At 43.4% G+C, this 21,355-nt stretch overlaps 1 protein-coding gene across 2 annotated transcripts; it reads left to right on the forward strand.

The window, feature by feature from the left end:
• The first annotated feature begins 1,702 nt into the window (after positions 1 to 1,702).
• On the forward strand, positions 1,703 to 20,810 carry LOC106577791 (matrix metalloproteinase-14). 2 transcript variants are annotated; one of them, XM_014156132.2, is made up of 11 exons: positions 1,703 to 1,957; positions 2,094 to 2,298; positions 14,577 to 14,725; positions 15,059 to 15,181; positions 15,584 to 15,891; positions 16,610 to 16,771; positions 17,049 to 17,185; positions 17,532 to 17,670; positions 17,809 to 17,959; positions 18,383 to 18,498; positions 18,694 to 20,810. In XM_014156132.2, exons 2-11 carry the CDS (start codon positions 2,203 to 2,205, stop codon positions 19,014 to 19,016), a joined length of 1,704 nt encoding a protein of 567 aa, XP_014011607.1. In that variant the 5' UTR covers positions 1,703 to 1,957; positions 2,094 to 2,202; the 3' UTR covers positions 19,017 to 20,810. The 2 variants fall into 2 exon arrangements, with proteins under 2 accessions (XP_014011607.1, XP_014011608.1); XM_014156133.2 differs by having other exon boundaries at positions 1,706 to 1,957; positions 2,199 to 2,298.
• Positions 20,811 to 21,355: the final 545 nt, after the last annotated feature.

Below are 21,355 nucleotides of genomic sequence, written 5' to 3' on the forward strand. Positions count from 1 at the left end.
ACCTTGTTGATTTCAAAAAAGCTTTCGACTCAATTTGGCATGAGGGCCTGCTATACAAATTGATGGAAAGTGGTGTTGGGGGATATACATATGACATTATAAAATCCATGTACACAAACAACAAGTGTGTGGTTAAAATTGCAAAAAACACACACATTTCTTTCCACAGGCCGGGGGGGTGAGACAGGGATGCAGCTTAAGCCCCACCCTCTTCAACATATACATCAACGAATTGGTGAGGGCACTAGAACATGGATGGCCTACAGCAGCACCTGGATCTTCAGCACAGATTCTGTCAGACCTGGGCCCTGACAGTAAATCTCAGTAAGACAAAAATAATGGTGTTCCAAAAAAGGTCCAGTTGCCTGGACCACGAATACAAATTCCATCTAGACACTGTAGCCCTAGAGCACACAAACAACTATACATACCTCGGCCTAAACATCAGCGCCACAGGTAACTTCCACAAAGCTGTGAATGATCTGAGAGAGAAGGGCCTTCTATGCCATCAAAAGGAACATAAAATTCGACATACCAATTAGGATCTGGCAAAAAAATACTCTAATCAGTTATTTAAGGAACCCATTGCCCTTTATGGTTGTGAGGTCTGGTGTCCGCTCACCAACCAAGAATTCACAAAATGGGACAAACACCAAACTGAGACTGCATGCAGAATTCTGCAAAAACATCCTCTGTGTACAACGTAAAACACCAAATAATGCATGCAGAGCAGAATTAGGCCGAAACCCGCTAATTATCAAAATCCAGAGAAGAGACGTTAAATTCTTCAACCACCTAAATGTAAGCAATTCCCAAATCTTCCATAACAAAGCCATCTCCTACAGAGAAATAAACCTGGAGAAGAGCCCCCTAAGAATGCTGGTCCTGGGGCTCTGTTCATAAACACAAACAGACCCCACAGAGCCCCAGGACAGCAACACAATTAGACCCAACCAAATCATGAAAAAACTAAAAGATAATTACTTGACACACTGGAAAGAACTTAACAAAAAACAGAACAAACTGGAATGCTATTTGGCCCTAAATAGAGAGTACACCGTGGCAGAATACCTGACCACTATGACTGACCCAAAATTAAGCACATCTTTGACTATGTACAGACTCAGTGAGCATAGCCTTGCTATTGAGAAAGGCTGCCGAAGGCAGACCTGGCTTTCAAGAGAAGACAGGCTATGTGCACACTGACCACAAAATGAGGTGGAAACTGAGCTGCACTTCCTAACCTCCTGCCAAATGACCATATCAGAGACACAGATTTCCACAGACCCACAAGTCCAATTTTGATAAACTCCCATATTTATTGGGTGAAATACCACAGTGTGCCATCATAGCAGCAAGATGTGACCTGTTGCAACAAGAAAAGGGCAACCACTGAAGAACAAACACCACTGTAAATACAACCTATATTTATGTTCATTTATTTTCCCTTTTATACTTTAACTATCATTATAACTCAGTATATATTCATAATATGACATTTGAAAAGTCTTTATTATTTTGAAACTTTTGCAAGGGTGATGTTTACTGTTAATTTTGTATTGTTCACTTAACTTTTGTTTATTATCTATTTCACTTGCTTTGGCAATGTAAACATATGTTTCCCATGCCAATAAAACCCTTAAATTGAATTGAAATTGAATTGAGAGAGGAAGTTCCTCCCTCTTCCAGATGTGACGCCCACTTCAGTGAGGTAAAAACACAGCTGTCGACGCTGCTGTAGTTCTTCGCTCTCTGTCTCTCTCTCTGTCTCTCTCTCCGCTGAGCGCATTGACCAACCTCGTCCACGCGTCAGAGAGCGACGTCTTAATAGTCACACAGTGAGAAAGAAAGAAAGAAACTTGTGAAGACAAAGGAGAGAGGAACTATGAAGCACTGAGATCGCAACGATCCCAACTCCACCCCCCCAACATCAGGACTTGAGTTTTTGGATAGACTTGTAGGATGCTTTTGTTTTTTTACATTTAGTTATGATTGTTGTTACCACAAAATATTTGTTGTGCAGAACTTGAAGTGTGGCAAGAAAGTATCCATGACAACAGATTAAAGTACAATATTTTGTATTGTTTTTAAAGGTCATCGTTAAGGATTATAATTGATAAAAACGTGGAAAGCCAATAGAAGCTGTCCGGTTGTGAAGATCTTTATCGACTGTTTTTTTGGGTAACTCGCACATACAGAGGAATGTTGCCCCGGCTCGAAAATGTGGTCCAGGTCCTGACGCTGGCGTGCGGACTGTTCTTTGGAGTTGTATCAACGGAATACGAAGTAAAAGCAGAGGTAAGTCATTTTGGAGATATGCAGACACTTAGAAACACCATTAAAACAAACTATTTAACTAGTATAATAAGATACTTTTAAAGATACTTTGGTTAAGGTTTATAGTGTGTGTTATAGGCCTACTGTCGTCTCTTGTGTCTGTGCTAGTCCGTATAATTGACTCAATGTTCTTCTTTGTTTTTCATGATGGTTGACCTCTTCTCAACTGAGGGTAGTAAAAAATACAAATGAAAAGGTGACAGCGGTAGCCTCGAGGTTAGAGAATGCGGCCAGCAACCGGAGGGTTGTTTGAATCCCAGTGCTGAAGGGGGGGATGTGGCGCGGATTGAGCTGGTAACCAGGGGGTTGCTGGCATCAATATTAGGGGCCACCTAGCGCTGATGTTCCCTTGAGCAATGAAATTAACCCCCGGTGTGTGTTTCGGGAGACACATTTCCATCTCACGTGGACTAATAAAGTATATCTTAGCAGTAGCATCAAAGGGTGAGAGGCCATGTGTCCAGTTCAGTAGAAAAAGGGATGGAAAATGGAGTACGGAGTTGTGAAAACTCAAGTCAACTGCTTTATACTAAGAAACTGGGGCTTGCGTGTGTCTGTCTGTGTGTGTCTGTGTGTGTGTGTGTGTCTGTGTGTCTGTGTGTGTGTGTCCGTGTGTGTCTGTGTGTGTGTGTGTGTGTGTGTGTGTGTGTGTGTGTGTGTGTGTGTTAGGGTAATGGATTTCATCTGTACTGAGTTGTGGTAGAGAGGAGGCTGGAGAGGAAGCTGTTCTCTGTTTTAGCAGGTACTGTCCGGAGCAACATGCCCCATACCCTTTGTAACTGATGTGCCACTACTAACATAAACACTACATTTTGTCCCTCTACTGTGTCATAGTGTACCTTCAAAATGATTAGGTCCCTGTCATGACGTCTCTAGCCTGGGGTAATTCTATATCTGTCCTCCTCGGGCATTCCAGAACTCTCTATCCATCCCAGAGTACTTTAGCATATAACCCAACCCATCAAGAATAACCATCGTTAGCCATGACTGCAATAGCCAATGTCCAAGTCAACGGTATCCAATGGTGCTCATGCATTGCTCCAGTCTTTCTCAATACAGGCCTGGTCTACATATAGAGCTCGTTCTTATTAAGATAGACAGGATGCTTGGAGGAACTCAGGTTCGGACTCAGTAACCACAAACAGCTGCAGTCTTAGTCAGCCAGACATGATGGATGTCCGAAATGGTACCCTATTCTAAAGTGCACTACTTTTAGGGAATGAGGTACCACTGAGTCAGCCAGATATGGTCAATCATTGCACTGTCAGTCAGAAATGCCTGAGAGACGAAATACCACAGCTATGATCTATAGCATTGTAATAATAGTGTAACAGCTGCACACACAGCACTGAGATAGTAATAAAGCGTACACAGTGTCACAATAAGACTGCAAATGTTGGTGTCGGGTCCATGACAGATCTAGGATCAGTTAACCCATCCCAAATCCTACCCATAATGTCTCTTGAAGGCCCATCAAATGTGCCCATGCTCCTATGGGAGTAGGCAGAAGATGCCCCTTACCACACAATCAGATTCCCCAAATCCCAAAGAATGCCATAATGAATATATTGCAAGATCTGAACCTGGAACAGCAGTTAGGGGAAACCTCTACCTACTCCGCTCATATGCTCCCATAGCAGGCATGATGAAAGATGGGATTATCACTAATTACCAGTTTCACTATTACATCACCTGTATGTAACAGTAACCTATGATTAAAGCAATGATGTCTGTTATGTGGGAGAGATGAAGAACGGGAAATGAATGGATGACTTTCATAAAATGACAGAGAGTGACGAATAGGAATAGGTAATAGATCAGGTTGAAAGCACAGACGGGATGTTCATTTTATGCAGAGTGCGACTTATACTGTGACATTCGGGGGGGTCTCCATTTTTTTCATGGGACTTCATGTGTTTTAATAATAGTAAAAACATGTCATTTAACGGTGCAAATATGTGTTACCTTTTAATTTAGCATGAACCCAACCAGTCAAGATGTCGTCATCTTATTTTGCCAAACAAATCCTTTCAAAAAGTAGGCGACCTGCTCATGTTCGTGCTCTGTGCAGTCGCGTCATTTGATGAATAAAACACCAAAAAGTGGAATGCCATTCAGCGATTGCCATTGGGTCTGCACTCTTGCAGCCTAAATGAATTGACGTGTCTTGCTGACAAAAGGACCATTATGTAGAAAGAAAAGTTTGGACACCTGAAAAGGGGCTGAGGTACGTGACTGTCCCGGGATGACAAGTGCAGCCACATGGGGAATTTTCTTTTCATGACACAGAGGTGGGAGTGTTCGTTTAATTTGGAATAAGCTTTTATTTTAATACTTACCACTTTAGCAGTACAAATTGCTTATTAAACAAATAGGAGAAAGGTTAAAATAGTTTGCCTTTGTTGCATTTAGGGGGACTCATGTCTCATTCAGGGGGTCTGAGACCCCCCTGGGCTCCCTGTAGTTTGCACTCTGATTTTATGCCTACAAGATAACGATTAACGGTATAAAAACAAAGACAACTAAGTAGGAGTGACATTTTCAGACATTCCTTTCATGGATTTTAGTCTGGATTCACTGCCGCCTGATCCAACTTGATAGGCCATGGAGGCTAAGCCTACAATTTAACTTGAAGCTGTGATGAGTGAGGAGACTGGATGAGCAAATATTCACAGTCATAGGGCTATCTTAAGATCAGGCAAAATGTAGGCACAATGGAACAAAATATAGGCCCGATGGAACAAAATATAGGCCCAATGGAACAAAATATAGGCCCAATGGAACAAAATTTAGGCCCAAAAGGAACAAAATATAGGCCCAACTTCACTTTGTGAATCATTTTGTCTTAATGATATACTATAAACTCAATAGAGGTTTCCTTTATTTAGTTATATTTGTGTTTATTCACAACAAAAAAAACACCCTGTCTCACTTTTATTAAATTGCTGGTTGGACTTTATTTTAGCCAAAGGAAGTGGAAAGGAATGCAAACGAGATGATCCGTTCCACAGATCTTCACAACATATCTGTCTGAATCTGAAAGTCCTTGAAGTTCTCTTCAAACACCATAACAGCAGACATCTGGAGGCAAGGTGACTAGCGTGTCTTAGCATCACAGGGAGGGAGGAGGTCATGAGGGGACAAATCCCATATGGGTTGGGCCCATGGAAATATAAATCCTAGAACGGAAATATACTCTCAGAGCTCAGCAATTAGACAGTATGTGTACATTCAATATGTCTACCACCGGTTCACCCATCACAACATTCACGTGAATGGGAATTTCTGTTCTAGTCATTCTATGGTTGGGCTTGGGCTCTCCCACTGGGTCCTGAGGAGTCTTGGTTGTTTTTGTACGGTTGCAGCACGCTGTTGGACACCTTTGGTGAAGTGCTGGTGCATGCTGCTCATACAAGTGCTCGCTGTCACTTAAAAATGTTCAGGGAGGACAATATTCAGTTAATCTGATCTGCCACATGGGAAACAAACCAACCCGATCAATGTCTATGGAGAGATGGTGTGTTTATCCATTCCACTCAAGTACTATCGCTGCAGTTTCCATCCTAGAACCCAGGGCCGGATTAATGCAGGGGCTTACCGGGGCTGAAACCCCTGGGGCCATGCCCGTGGGGGGCCCTAGAGGAAGCAACAACCAAAAAATCTATAATAATCCTATTTTTTAAATGTTTATAATAATAATACTAATAATAAAGGAAATATATGTAGTATATATGTAATATATACAGTATATATAATATATTGTAACGACCCTGGGCTTATAAGCGCGGATATCTACTCTGCCACACGAGCATGCTTTTGCGGCACAATCGATAGCGCGCTGGACTTTGGGCTAGAAGGTCGAGGGTTCAAGACCTGCTCCCTGCCCGTTTCATTACATTGGTGTCAGAAGTGATCAGACCTTGCATCCACAACAGTGCGTGTGCTTGGCCGGTGAGCGGGTTCCTACAAGACGTTGAGTCCCAAGCTAGCGCGAGGACGCGCTCTTTGATATGTAGTATATATTTTATACATTTTTTTTACTGCAACCGCCAACCACAGATGGACTCAGGAGCCCGCTCTCAATGAGTGTAGACAGCCTGCTGCTACCTGCTGCCGTTCTGCTAATCGTCAGATGGGGGAGGAAAGAACTTTGTCACATCTGCATATGTAAAAAGGGCTTTATAAATACATTTGATTTGATTTAAGGGGCCCACATGGGTAAATGGGAGGGCCTGCTTTGATTGGGTAACGGATTAATAAAAAATAAACTGCATAATAAATAAATGTGACTGGTCAGTTGTGTGAGTCCGGGGCTGGGCCCAAGAGGCAAGAAAATAGATAAATATATTACGTCATTTTTTTTGTTATTATATTTTTTTTATCCAAACACAGGAGCCCACTCTCAATGTTCAAAATACAACCGAGAACATCATTTAGCCACAGAGGATGAATAGTAAAAACAAAAAAAAACAGGATTACGTTTTTATCACAAGCGCATACAGGTATCTGCCCAAATAAAGGAAACACTAACATAAAGCGTCTTAAAAGGGTGTTGTTGGGCCACCACAAGCTGCCAGAACAGCTTCAATGCGCCTTGGCATAGATTCTACAAGTGGACCTAAACCATGCCAGGTAAATGCACCCCACACCATAACATATATTCTTTATTCCCGTTTACTCAAGTGTTTCCTTTATTTTGGCAATTACAGATATGCCTACAGTCGGGAAGGCAGCAGTTTGGGCAGCATGCACACCAAATATACAGCTTGTTGCATTGTGGCCATAGAAATATAATCCATAGAAGGGTTTTGTAACCTCTTACCCAGGTAATTTGACTGTTAAACTCATGGGTACACTAACAATGGATGCCAGTCCTGACTTTAATGGGAACTACCATCTATGGATTATATTTTTGTGATTGAGAGGAAGAGAGGAAATAAAGAATAATACTAACTGTGTACACAGGAATGAAACAGAAGAAAGTATGGTTGGTTTGCCTTTTGCAGATTTCAAAATATATGAGCGAAAAAAAGAAGACTAATCTATCTGTAGAACCAATAGAAGAAAAACAATGTCTCAACAACAATCAAGTATCTCATCTTGAGATAGGCTATTGCCAAGACGAGCGCATCGGCCATCACCGTGAGTAATCTATGGCTTCATCTTCATCATTAGGTGCGTCAGTGTGCCACTGGAAATTCTATTTAGTAGCCTACTGTAGCCTATGATATATATATATACTGTATATATATTTCATCCTAATATTGTAAAATATGTGAGTCGATTCAGTGGCCTGGGCTATTGTTTGTTTGAATTCAAGACCAGATTGATCTCAGTTTGCAGGTCAGAGTAGCCACTCATTTCGTTCATTTGTGTGGTACTAAAAAAAGATTAAGCTAATGTCTTCTTGTCATCTAAATGAGGTCAAATTGCATGAAATGCGTTTTTAAAAGGCAGATTTTTTTTCTCAGACCCTACAAAAAAAAAAAATGTCCCCATGTGTGGAAATCCTAAAAACACCTCTGCCCTGCTCGAACCGCTCATTATTTGTATAACAGTAGACATATTAGGATTTAGCCATCGTGGCCCAGTTGATTAATTACATGTATGAACCCAAGTTAGGACATTGGAGGCTCACAAATTGAACTTGTGATATGTTCAATAATAGGTATAGAACATCTTTGTTGGGTTTGGTTCGACTGTGCAGACTGGAGCCACATGCACACTACTACCCAGTGTTGGCTGTGCTTGCTCAGCATACTTGAAGGGGTTAGAGTAGCCAAGTGTATTATCATGTCCTTTAACAAAGCATGCAGGTGTTCTGCATTGTGTTAAGCCTATATACACAGCAACAGTACTTTAGTTAGCGTTAGCATGTATCGCCTGTGTCGGTGTAAGTGGGTGAGAGATGTGGGTTGCCACGCTAGGAGGTCAGGCAGTCTAATGTGTGTCTCAGACTCCAAACTCGCTTATGACCAAACTCTGGTCTCTGTTTTTTTCTTCTTCTTCCGTTGGCACCGTCCGAGGGGAACAACTGACTCAGTCTCTACTCTGTCTCCCTCAATTTTAGATTCCGCTTTAACGCTTCTGTCCCCTATCCGTGTCTTTTCTCCCCTCTTTTTTGTCATTCTGTACGTTAATCCCTTTCAACATTTCCTTTGACATTTCTTCCTTTCCTTTTTAGTCACTCTTCCACTCTCAGCCTGAGGGATTAAAGACGAGGGACAGGAAAAATATACCACTACTTCCTCAGCCTGAGGAAAACCAGATCCACTATAAAAGACGTGTGGACTGAGAGGGCTGAAGACTGCTTCTGTTTTAGCAGATTGCTTGAAACCCAAATATCTGCACTATATCTAATACCTTCACACTTGGCAGAGTTGCTAGATGTATTATGGTAGAGGTCGGTATGGAGCTTATATAAACAAATTAATACAGGGGTTTTCAAACTGGGATACTGCAGGGCGTCCGTGATCATTTTTATTTAAAAAAATTGTTACACTTTTTTTTAATGTGAGAAATATGTATTTTTATGGAAATCGCTGGCTACAACAGAATACTGTTGTGGATACAATGTTTATGTCTCTGTGTCCAGTATGAAGGAAGTTAGAGGTAGTGTCACGAGCCAATGCTAACTACCTCACTAGTCTAGAGGAACAGTTAGAATGCTGGCTGTTCCTGTTCATCCAACTCTGGGGAAGTTGATAAATGGCTTAACTGACAAAATCTCAAACTATCCCTTTAATGTAGAGGAAATTACAGTCATTGGAGCTAATTAGAGTTTTTTTTCTGGATAGAAAAGTCTTAGGCGGGCCATCTGGTAATGTTCGGGATGGAAAAACAGTTTCAGTGTACATTTAAATGACCAAATCCAGGTAGGAAGCTTGCAGAATCGATATTGAACTATATACATTTTTAAATAACATCATCTTTGAGAAGTATTCTCCCAGTCATTCAGGCCACATGCCCATTGATTTAGTTGTAATGTTTGAGCAGAGGAGCACAGCATTAACCATGGCAAAATGCATGGAATTGCAGTAAATTGGCTTTAAATCTGCAAAATATTCTCTCAGCTCAATTGAAAAATGTGTAGAATTGCAGAAAAATGTTCTCTCCTCCACCGAGATACAGTACCTTAACCTTTCAATTTATAGGCTATACTTATATATATTACAGTTTATACTAATATATGTAGTTTATCCTCTTCCAAAGAACTGGGGAGGTGAAACAATATGATGACTTTTACTTGCCATTATCATTCACCTGATGATAAGACAAGATATTCTGGTTTTTTTTGCTAACATTTGATGGGGGTCTCTGGGGCGCCAGTTTGCCTGAGCGGAGATCCCAGGGCAAGAACAGTTTGAGAACCCCTGCATTAGTACGTAACTAAGTGAATACCATGCATGTTTATAAACCCAACTGTGTGTAAACCCAACTGAACCATCTCTTTGTCAACACAAACTTTCAATTGAATATGTTGTTGCAGTCACAGTGTTATCGATCTGTTATTATTTCTATGACTATTATCAAACAGTAATGCCTAGCTACTAGTATGTTATCAGGCCACTTTATCCTCAGGGTGTCTTAGCAGTCTCATGACTGTCTGACCAATAGTTGCACCTGATCCCACCGTCATTTCATGTTGTAGGACATTATTAGTCATGATCTGCTGTTCCTGGAACTTCCTGCTGGTTTAAGTTCATGGCTGACTTTGTTACTAATATTGGACCAAATCTATCTGTCACATACAGTGCCTTCGGAAAGTATTCAGAACCCTTGACTTTTTCCACATTTTGTTACGTTACAGCTCAGGTGCATCCTGTTTCCATTGATCATCCTTGAGATGTTTCTACAACTTGATTGGAGTCCACCTGTTGTAAATTCAATTGATTGGACATGATTTGGAAAGGCACACACCTGTCTATATAAGGTCCCACGGTTGACAGTGCATGTCAGAAAAACCGAAGCCATGAAGTTGAAGGAATTGTCCGTAAAACCCCCGAGACAGGATTGTGGCGAGGCACAGATTTGGGGAAGGTTACCAAAAAAAATCTGCATTATTGAAGGTTCCCAAGAACACAGTGGCCTCCATCATTCTTAAATGGAAGAAGTTTGGAACCACCAAGACTCTTCCTATAGCTGGCCGCCCGGCCAAACTGAGCAATCGGGAGAAGGGCCTTGGTCAGGGAGGTGACCAAGAACCCGATGGTCACTCGGACAGAGCTCTAGAGTTCCTCTGTGGAGATGGGAGAATCTTCCAGAAGGACAACCATCTCTGCAGCACTCCACTAATCAGGCCTTTATGGTAGAGTGGCCAGACGGAACACTCCTCAGTAAAAAGCACATAAGGCACCTAAAGACTCTCAGATGAGAAACAAGATTCTCTGGTCTGATGAAACCAAGATTGAACTCTTTGGCCTGAATGCCAAGTGTCACGTCTGGAAGAAACCTGGCACCATCCCTACGGTGAAGCATGATGGTGGCAGCATCATGCTGTGGGGATGTTTTTCAGTGGCAGGGACTGGGAGACTAGTCAGGATCGAGGGAAAGATGAACGGAGCAAAGTGCAGAGAGATCATTGATGAAAATCTACTCCAGAGCTCTCAGGACCTCATACTGGGGGCGAAAGTTCACCTTCCAACAGGACAACGACCCTAAGCACACAGCCAAGACAATACAGGAGTGTCTTCGGGACAAGTCTTTGAATGTCCTTGAGTGGCCCAGCCAGAGCCTGGACCTGAACCAGATCGAATATCTCTGGAGAGACCTGAAAATAGCTGTGCAGCAACTCTCCGCGTCCAACCTGACAAAGCTTGAATGGGAGAAACTCCCCAAATACAGGTGTGCCAAGCTTTTAGCGTCATACCCAAAAAGACTCGAGGCTGTAATCACTGCCAAATGTGCTTCAACAAAGTACTGAGTAAAGGGTCTGAATACTTATGTAAATGTCATATGTCCGTTGAATTTTTTTTATACATTTGCAAAAATGTCTAAAAACCTGCTTTTGCTTTGTCATTATGGGGTATTGTGTGTAGACTGATGAAGGGAAAAAACGATTTCATCAATTTTAGAATAAGGCTGTGACGTAACAAAATGTGGGAAAAGTCAAGGGGTCTGAATACTTTCCCGAATGCACTTTATGTCATCATTCTACTCCTGGTTCTATTTATCTGATATACACACGTCACACAGCCTGTCTCTGCTGAAATGCATTTCCTTAGAATACAGTCATCACTGCAAAAAATGCCTAACTTATATGGGCTCGCGTCTGTTTACAAAAAACGCATTCACATGGACCCTTAGACTATGACCACATGGGTTTGTATTTACCCCCAAGGTCAACAATAAGCAACGTAGAATTCCTACTAAATAGATCCGTTGACTGTCAGCGCTTGCTGAGAGTTCCACAGAAGAGGTGCCTGGGGGGAGAGAGAGAGATATAGACAGAGAGAGAGCAGTCTCCTCGGTGTGGGGGAAACTTTTCATCCTGACGGAGCTGAGAGTGTTTTCACAGAGCCAGACACGTCACCACAGTGGAGCCAGAGCACACACTAGGAGCAGTCAGATAGAGACAAGGAGTGAGAGATGGAGAGAGAGAGGGATGGAGAGGGAGAGAGAGAGAGAGAGAGAGTGCAAAGAGGAGGGAAGGAGTTTGTGGGAGAGGGCGGAAAGAGAAATACAGACGTGGAGAGAGGTTGGGGTTTGGGTGGTGAAGAAATGTGAGGCAGGTTAAGAAATGTGGAGGAAAACCAGAAGGGCTATAATACTGTGTGTACACACCATATCACAAATGTCATTGCTGAAAGAAGGGGCAGGCATTGACATGATTAGAGCAGGAGAGTTTACCTCACTCTGCAGCCCACAACTGAACCTGGTTCTTTGTCCCTCTCTCTGCCTACCTTCTGCTGTGGCTGCTGTGGATGTGTGTGGTCATATCTCTGGCCAGGTACAAGCCAGACGTTTCCTCACCTTTTCTCACTTACTCTCCTCTCTTTTACTCCCTCATTTCAATTGCTATTGATAATTAAAAAGACCTCTCCACTAAAACGACATGAGATAGAGACATTGTAAGAAAGAGTAAGAATGACTATATTCACCAAACTAACTATAAAATTACTACTATTGCGTAGACAGTCAGGGTTGTAGGTTTTCTGGGTTGACAGAAGAATTCTCTGTAATTGCTGATTGAATTTGTGGTAAAGATTGTGACACTCACTGGCTGACTGTCTGTGCAGCACACACATACACACAGACACGTACACACACACACCACAGGAGGTTGGTGGCACCATAACTGGGGAGGACGTGCTTGTGGTAATGGTTGGAGCGGAATCGGTGGAATGGTATCAAACACATGGTTTCCACATGGTTTCCACATGATTTCCATGTGTTTGATGCCATTCCATTTGCTCCGTTCCAGACATTATTTTGAGCCATTGTCCCCTCAACAGTCTCCTGTACTCATATTGTCTCTCTCCCCCACCCACTTGTCTTGTATTTACTCATCTTGTTTCTGATCCACCCACCCACACACACACACATCCTTGTCTATGTTTTATAACATCACATAGGGCTCATCTCCATCACGTTTATGTTTGAGGATCAGTCTCCCGCTCTGTCTCCTCTCTCTCTCTCGCTCTCTCTCTCTCCTTCTCTCTCACTCTCTCTCTCTCTTTGTCTCCTCTCTCTCTCCTACTCCTCTCTCTCTCTGTCTCTCTCTCTCTGTCTCCTCTCTCTCTTTGTCTCCCCTCTCTCTCTGTCTCCTCTCTCTCTTTGTCTCCCCTCTCTCTCTGTCTCCTCTCTCTCTTTGTCTCCCCTCCTCTCCTCTCTCCTTCTGTCTCCTCTCTCTCTGTCTCCTCTCTCTCTCTGTCTCCCCTCTCTCTCTGTCTCCTCTCTCAATTCCGTTCAATTTAGGGCTTTGTTGTCATGGGAAACATATGTTAACATCTCTCTCTCTCCTCTCTCTCTCTCCTCTCTGTCTACCCTCTCTCTCCTCTCTGTCTCCTCTTTCTCTCATAGAGAGACTGTTGCGCTGAGCACTGATCAAGGTTGTCTGATGTAATGCTGTTGTTGTTCCCCCATGGCTAAAGATCATATCCTAGCTGTTTTGGTTGGAGAACTAGGAACAGAAACATGAGCAGCTCTGCATGACCAATCTTGTGTTTGAGAGCGAGACAGAGGCGACATTTACAACCTCTTCCGGTCGAATGTTTCTGAAACACCATAGTCTGTTTTTCATTCTGGTTAAATATGATCTCACCCGGTGAAAGGCAGTTCTCCTACCACTCCGATGAAACATAGATATTATTTCTTAGATGCTACTCCTTTCTTCCTCTGCATGTCGGATCTGGCAGTGACCCCCCCCCAGGTTCTGACTGAGAGGATAGAAGAAGTTCTAGGCTTCCACGTCTGAAATGACATCCCTGTTTGTTATGGTTCTCCTGTGTTTTATTTGGCTCTATTCTCCTCTCTCATCTCTCCTTACATCCCCACAACAACGTCTCAGTTCCCTTTCATTCTTCCCAGCGTATCAAGCAGAGGAGACTGTGAGGATGGGATTGTTTTTATGGTATAAATAGAATATTAGTAACTCTTGCAAAAAGAAGAGGTTTTGTTTGTGTGTGTGTGTGTGTGTGTGTGTGTGTGTGTGTGTGTGTGTGTTCAGTCTGACCAGTTTCAGTCTGTTTGCTGTTGTAAGGAAGGCAGTGTGTGTTCCTGGGGAGAAGGCAGTTTTGGTTCAAAGTCAGCTTGGCATTGCTTTATGCAAACACTGGATGCTGAGCTCCCATCCACCCACACACATACGTATACAGTCTTTCTCTCCGTCTCTCTTTCTTTCCCTGTCAATCTCTCTGTCACACACACACATTCAGACTAGCACTGTGAGTAGGCCAACAGGCACACCCACACACACATTTCGGCACACAGTAATCAAAACATAGACATATTCTTTACAACAACATCCTGCCTCTTTCAATGACTGTATGGCTAATCATTGACTATCACCATGAATGGGTTGGTTTCTGTGTTGTTTCTGGCTGATGGATATGTTGGGAAACTCCACAGAGAGGGGAGGGAGAGAGAGGGAGAGGGAGAGTATGTGTGTGTTTAGCCAATACTGTCAAAGACATGCCATATAACCACATACGAGTGTCGTTTTCGATCTTTGTCTCCAAATACATATATTGTATTCACCAGTGTCTAACCCTCCTTGTGCCCCTCTCTCTACCCCCCAGGTGTGGCTGCAGCAGTATGGCTACCTGCCCCCAGGGGATGTCCGAGTCCAGGCTATCCGTTCTCCCAAGTCCATCACCACAGCCATCACGGCCATGCAGAGGTTCTACGGCCTCGCCGTCACCGGCTCGATCGACATCAACACCCTACAGTGAGTACCGATGACACTAAATGGAGGGCTGAGCAGAGCAATGACTCCTGCTGACCTGTGTGAATTGCACTGCTAATACAATTACATTTCAAAAACTTTATTCAAGTCAGTTAAGAACAAATTCTTATTTACAATGACGGCCTACCCCGGCCAAACCCGGACGATGCTGGGCCAATTGTGCGCCGCCTTATGGGAGCAACCTCACTCATAAAGCCCCATAGTATTTGATGTTTTGTAGGGCACAAAAGAATCAAAGAGTCTCAGGACAACTCAGAATTGAAATAGTTCATGGCACAGTGAGTGTGATTGACAGGTGTGTCTTGCCGTTGCCAGGGCGATGAAGCGGCCGCGTTGTGGGGTCCCGGACAAGTTTGGCTCTGAGCTGAAGAGCAACCTGAGGAGGAAGAGATACGCCGTACAGGGGCTGAAGTGGGACAAACAAGAGGTCACATTCAGGTCAGACTACAACGCTGCTTTAGTACGACAACACACAGTCCCCAGATCAGTATGTACGCTGGCCAACTCCATTGTGCAAGCCAAACATTTGGCATGACAATGAGTGACAGGGAGTTGGTATGATGGCACAAACAGACTGGCACTTAGGCAACGGTTGTAATGTCTGTGTAAGTCTTGTGAAAATGTTTGTTTAATTTGAATGTAATTTAGTCGGAATGTAGACTAAATGTAAATGAACCAATATCTGATTCTAAAGGAATACTGATTGAAATCAAAACAGTTTTGCACAAAGTTCCACAAAAGAATGCAGAGGAAGAACCAGTACAACACTTTAGAAGATGTTGTTATATCTTTTACCTTTAAAATGTACTAACATCTATTTCCTCCTGGTCGCTCTCCTAGCATACAGAACTACACCCCTAAGATTGGGGAGTACGCTACATACGAGGCTATCCGCCGGGCGTTTAAGGTGTGGGAGGCCGCCATCCCGCTCCGCTTCCGAGAGATCCCTTACAGCCACATCCGGGACAAGGTCGACAAGTACGCTGACATCATGCTCTCCTTCTCTGAGGGTTTCCACGGCGACAGCACGCCATTCGACGGCGAGGGCGGCTTCCTGGCTCACGCGTACTTCCCCGGGAACGGGATAGGGGGCGACACACACTTTGACAACGCCGAACCCTGGACGACCGGCTACGTCGACCAAGGGGGTAAGAGACAGAGAAATGAGCCGTAATACACTCATTCACAATTATACTGTACTGTTAGGGCGTCTGCCCTTTGTTTGGTGAACGTGCTACTTTCTATTCAAACAGTCTCTTCCCACCTGCTCGTTCCTCCTCTCTCAATTCAATTTCAATTTAAGGGGCTTTATTGGCATGGGAAACATATGTTGTGAAATAGATAATAAACAAAAGTGAAACAAACAGTAAAGAATTAACAAAAAGTAACAGTAAACATTACACACAAAAGTTCCAAAAGAATAAAGACATTTCAAATGTCATATTATGTCTATATACAGTGTTGTAATGATGTGCAAATAGTTAAAGTATGAAAGGGAAAATAAATGAACATAGATATGGGTTGTATTTACAATGGTGTTTGTTCTTCACTGGTTGCCCTTTTCTTGTGGCAACATGTCACAAATCTTGCTGCTGTGATGGCACACTGTGGTATTTCACCCAATAGATATGGGAGTTCATCAAAATTGGATTTGTTTTTGAATTCTTTGTGGGTCTGTGTAATCTCAGGGAAATATGTGTCTCTCTCTCTCTCTCAAATTCAAATAGCTTTATTGGCATGACAAACATTGTCTAAATATTGCCAAAGCATCAATGTTACAACTTGATTGAGTTATATACATAGTAGTAATAGTGATAATAAAAAGTATCTTTCCCTTTCCCTCTCTTTGTGTCCCTCTCTCTCCAGGTAATGACGTGTTCCTGGTGGCGGTCCATGAGTTGGGTCACGCCCTGGGTCTAGAGCACTCCAACGACCCGTCTGCCATCATGGCTCCATTCTACCAGTGGATGGACACAGAGAACTTCCAGTTGCCTGATGACGATCGCCTTGGCATCCAGGCAATCTATGGTAAACACCCAGTTCCGTTGGAATGCCGTAGCTATGTTCTTGGAATGTTATAACAATGTTCCTGGATTGTTACAGCAATATTCAACACAAACTGTCTCTTCTTTATAATGGTTCAGGAATTCTAGAAAGTTCTAATCTAGTTCAACATTCCACGGCATGAAGGACGTTTCAAATCACATTCGGTTCAGAAAACATTCTGTTCACTTTGGGAATTCGCTCAGTCCCCTCAGTTCTACCTCTGCTTTCCTTATTTTGTCCTGAATGTGTTCCACTACAGGGTCGTCCGGAGCGCCACCCCCTCCTCCCCGCCCCACCAGACCCTCCAAGCCAGACCACCCTGGACTCGGACCAGACGTCTGCGAGGGACACTTCGACTCCATCGCCATCCTCAGGGGGGAGATGTTTGTCTTCAAGGTATGTCTTAAACGCAGTGACACACTTAGACATGTTGGATACACACAGACATGAACACAATAAACCACATGACACAGAAACACACACCGATACACATTGCATTGATGTTGACATAAATGTGCTTACACACAGTGAGGACTGAATGACACAAAACTACCAGAACGTAGGTGTGTATATGTACTATACAATGCAAACAAGATCAGTGGTTATGGTGTGTGTGTGTGTACAGCTCTGAACTGTGTTAACTCTGTGTCTCTGTCTCTCTGGTGCAGGATAAAAGGGTTATGGTGTGTGTGTGTACAGCTCTGAACTGTGTTAACTCTGTGTCTCTGTCTCTCTGGCGCAGGATAAATGGCTGTGGCGTGTGCGGAACAACAAGGTTCTCCAGGGTTACCCCATGCCCATCGGTCACTTCTGGAAGGGACTGCCACCAAACATCAACGCCGCCTACGAGAGGAACGATGGCAAATTTGTGTTCTTCAAGGGTAGGTCTAGTTTTGAATTATTTAAGATTACTTTTCATTAATAACAGTTCTGTCCAGTAGTTATTCATTGTTGTTGTTTTTACAGTATGTAGATGACTTCAGATGTATGTAGTTATGTTTTTTATTCCCTCCCTCTAGGTGACAAGTACTGGGTGTTCACAGAGTCCAGTATGGAGCAGGGTTACCCGAAGACTCTGAAGGAGCTGGGTACAGGGCTGCCCAAAGACAAGCTGGACGCTGCCCTCTTCTACACCCCTACCGGACAGACATTCTACTTCAGAGGGACCAAGTGAGTCTGTCTTTATGTCGGTCTGTCGGTGGGTGAGTCTGTCTTTATGTCTGTCTCTCGGTTTGTCTGTCGGTGGGTGAGTCTGTCTTTATGTCTGTCGGTCGGTCTGTCTGTCGGTGGGTGAGTCTGTCTTTATGTCGGTCTGTCGGTGGGTGAGTCTGTCTTTATGTCCGTCTCTCGGTTTGTCTGTCGGTGGGTGAGTCTGTCTTTATGTCTGTCGGTCGGTCTGTCTGTCGGTGGGTGAGTCTGTCTTTATGTCTGTCTCTCGGTTTGTCTCTCTCCCTCTCTTTCTTCATCCACTATCCTCCACTCTCTTCTACTCTCTTACATCTATCTACCCATACCTATCCTATCTCTTTCCCCCATTCTTTCTTCTTTCCCTCTCCATAACTGACTTCCCCTCTCTCTCACTCTGTCTGTCAGGTATTACCGTTTCAATGAGCAGTCCCAGACTGTGGACAGAGACTACCCCAAACCCATCAACACATGGCAGGGTGTCCCCGACAACATCAAGGCTGCCATCATGAGCGAAGAAGGATGTAAGTGTGTGTGCGGGACAGAGAGTTGCATGCCTGCGTGTTTGAACGCTATCTTGTGTCAGTGTCAAATAGCATTTCTATGAACGATAAGAAGTGGCTACATTAGCATAACACCTCAACATGTATATAATATAGCAGAATATCTGAAGCTCGTAGTAAAGTCAGTGTTTGTATGAACTTCCCTTTTCCCCCCAGCCTACACCTACTTCTATAAAGCCAACAAGTACTGGAAGTTCAACAACCAGCACATGAGGGTGGAGTCGGGCTACCCCAAGTCGGTGCTCAGCGAATGGATGGGCTGCGCAGGGGAGGAGCCTAAGAAGCGGGACGGCGAGGAGGAAGTCATCATCATCGAGGTGGAGGAGGGAGAAGGCGGGGCCACGGTGGCGGCCGTAGTGATCCCTCTCCTCCTATTGGTCTGCGTGGTCCTCACTCTGGGAGCCCTGCTGTTCTTCAGGAAGTACGGGACGCCACGACGTCTCCTCTACTGCCAGAGATCTCTACTGACTAAGGTTTAGAGACGCACTGAATGAACCAATGACGCAGAGGGACTGAGAGAGATAAAGTGTCTGAACGAATTGAAAGATTGAAAGAAAGAAGGAGAGGGAGGGACAGGGTGAGAGAACAGAGGAGGAGGAAAGGGGGATGAAAGGAGTTGGATTGTGTGGTAAGCAAGAAGGGGTAATGCAATGAGGGGTTGGTTGGTTGGACGTTGGGGTTTGGTCTATTGGTTGGGTTGTATATGCCACAGACAGGATGAGAGAGAGAGAGAAAGAGATATAAGAGAGAGAAGAGGGAGAGAGAGAATCTGAATTAGGAAAGACGTGTATTTGTATGTTACCTATTTACATGTACAGCTCTGCGGGTTAGAAATCAGGACCAGGCCCCAACACACACAGAGAGATGATGATGATCGTGACCAACATCCTGTGTAGTTGACATCCCATCTGCAATAAATCTACTAGCATGTCCCTCCCTCCATTCTATCCCTTCTCCCCTTCTTTTTCGGCCTCTCCTAAATCCTCCCTCCCTCCTATCTGCTTGACGACTCCAGCTGAACCGCTGTCTGAATTAAATGTTTCACCCTGCAGTATTTAATATACTTTATTGTTTCATTTTTGATTTCGCTCTCAAATCAGGCATGATCACAAACAATCATCTCTCTCCTCCTTTCTCCCTCTTGTTTCCCCCCTGTGCTCCAGCTGCAGTGGCACATAGCCACCACAGGAGATTGGTGGCACCTTAATTGGGGAGGACGTGCTTGTGGTAATAGCTGAAGCGGAATCGGTGGAATGGTATCAAACACATGGTTTATATGTGTATGATGCCATTCCATTCGCTCCGTTCCAGCCATTATTATGAGCCGTACTCCCCTCCACTGATAACCACATCAGGTCTTATAGCTGTTGCAAAGGGCATGTAATAGGGTGCTCTCTCTACCCAGGGTTGAAATGAGACAGGCTCAGAAATGAAGGCCATGTCAGGAAGAGAGGGTCCAAGATGGCTGCCGTTTATACACATTGACAATGACATTTGACCTCTGTAGTATCCACCAAAAAAAATGCTTTTCCTCCCAGTTGCTGTACATGTTTCTCTGTACACCTCTGTTTAAACCATATCTAAAATTGCTCATGCCCTCAGTACAGAGCCTGGTCTCAGTAAGCAGTCAAATTTGGATGGAATTAAAGTAGCCATTTTTACTCAATAAAGCCAGTTTCAATGTTACTACTTAGAAAAGTGGTGAAGTTCAATCACATAGTACCCACTCCAAATGCTAATGTCTTATCATGTTCTTTTTTGGTTTTGTTACCAGCATTGTAAGAAATGTTGTTGTTATTATTATGACTATAGTTATTATTATTGTTGTTCTCCAGGTGTAGTCCTTTGGTAAATTGTGTTTGTTGTTTTTATACATTGTCATTTTGAGTCCTGCTGGACAGAGGCTATAACGTGACAATGATTGAATCAAAATGGCTCCCATTTTTCCATTAAAGTGGTGGACTTGGACAGTACAGAGGGGGTATTTTAAGATTTTGGAAAATGTTTCCTTTTTTTCGAAACACTTATTTTCCCATTGATTGGTTGGCACATAAAGACAATCAAACAAAACTATTTATAAGTAATTCTGATGGTGCTTAATGTTTTTTTTTCTTCTATTACACAAATCAAACAACAATAATAACAATGATAATGGTAATGATATTTATAATGATAATGATATCAATAAAAAAAGGGAATACATTTTGTTTTGGCCAATTTTTCAACATTTTGTATTTCATGCGTTAAATTGAAATAAAAAATATTTTCTAAAACGTGTCATACTCTCACTTCTACATGCTTCTGGGTAGTGATTTTCTCCTGGCCCAACACACACACACTGGAGAAGAGAATGGCCTTCAGACTGCTGTCTCATACACAAATAACAGCCTGGCCTCAACACTATTCAAACAGGACTATAGGGGCTGGATTCAATCCCTACGGCCAAATTATCGTGGTAGATCATTTCCCGATTGAGCAGACAGACATACGCAGCGTTTCCCGTGAATGCGCTCTCCGCAACCGCGGGAACATTGCCTTTAATTGTCAATCACATTACAGATTGAATAGAGCCCTAGGAATGCTTAGCGAGCTCAGAATGAAGAGCTGGTTCTGTGCTGTTCTGTGCATTCCATCTTGTTGTTAACAAGCTATTGTTTACAGCTTACCAGGGGGCATGGATGGAGAAGAGAGGAGAACCTAGTTGAACCTGGGAGGGTGTTTTGGACATGGCTGGAGTCATGAGCCCCGGGAATGGAGAAGTGGAAAAAGTGATGGAATGATCACGCTTTTCTTAGTGCAGTGTTCCAACTGAGTTCTA

Source organism: Salmo salar, chromosome ssa18 (genome assembly GCF_905237065.1).
Source record: "Salmo salar chromosome ssa18, Ssal_v3.1, whole genome shotgun sequence".
NCBI classification, from domain to species: domain Eukaryota; kingdom Metazoa; phylum Chordata; class Actinopteri; order Salmoniformes; family Salmonidae; genus Salmo; species Salmo salar.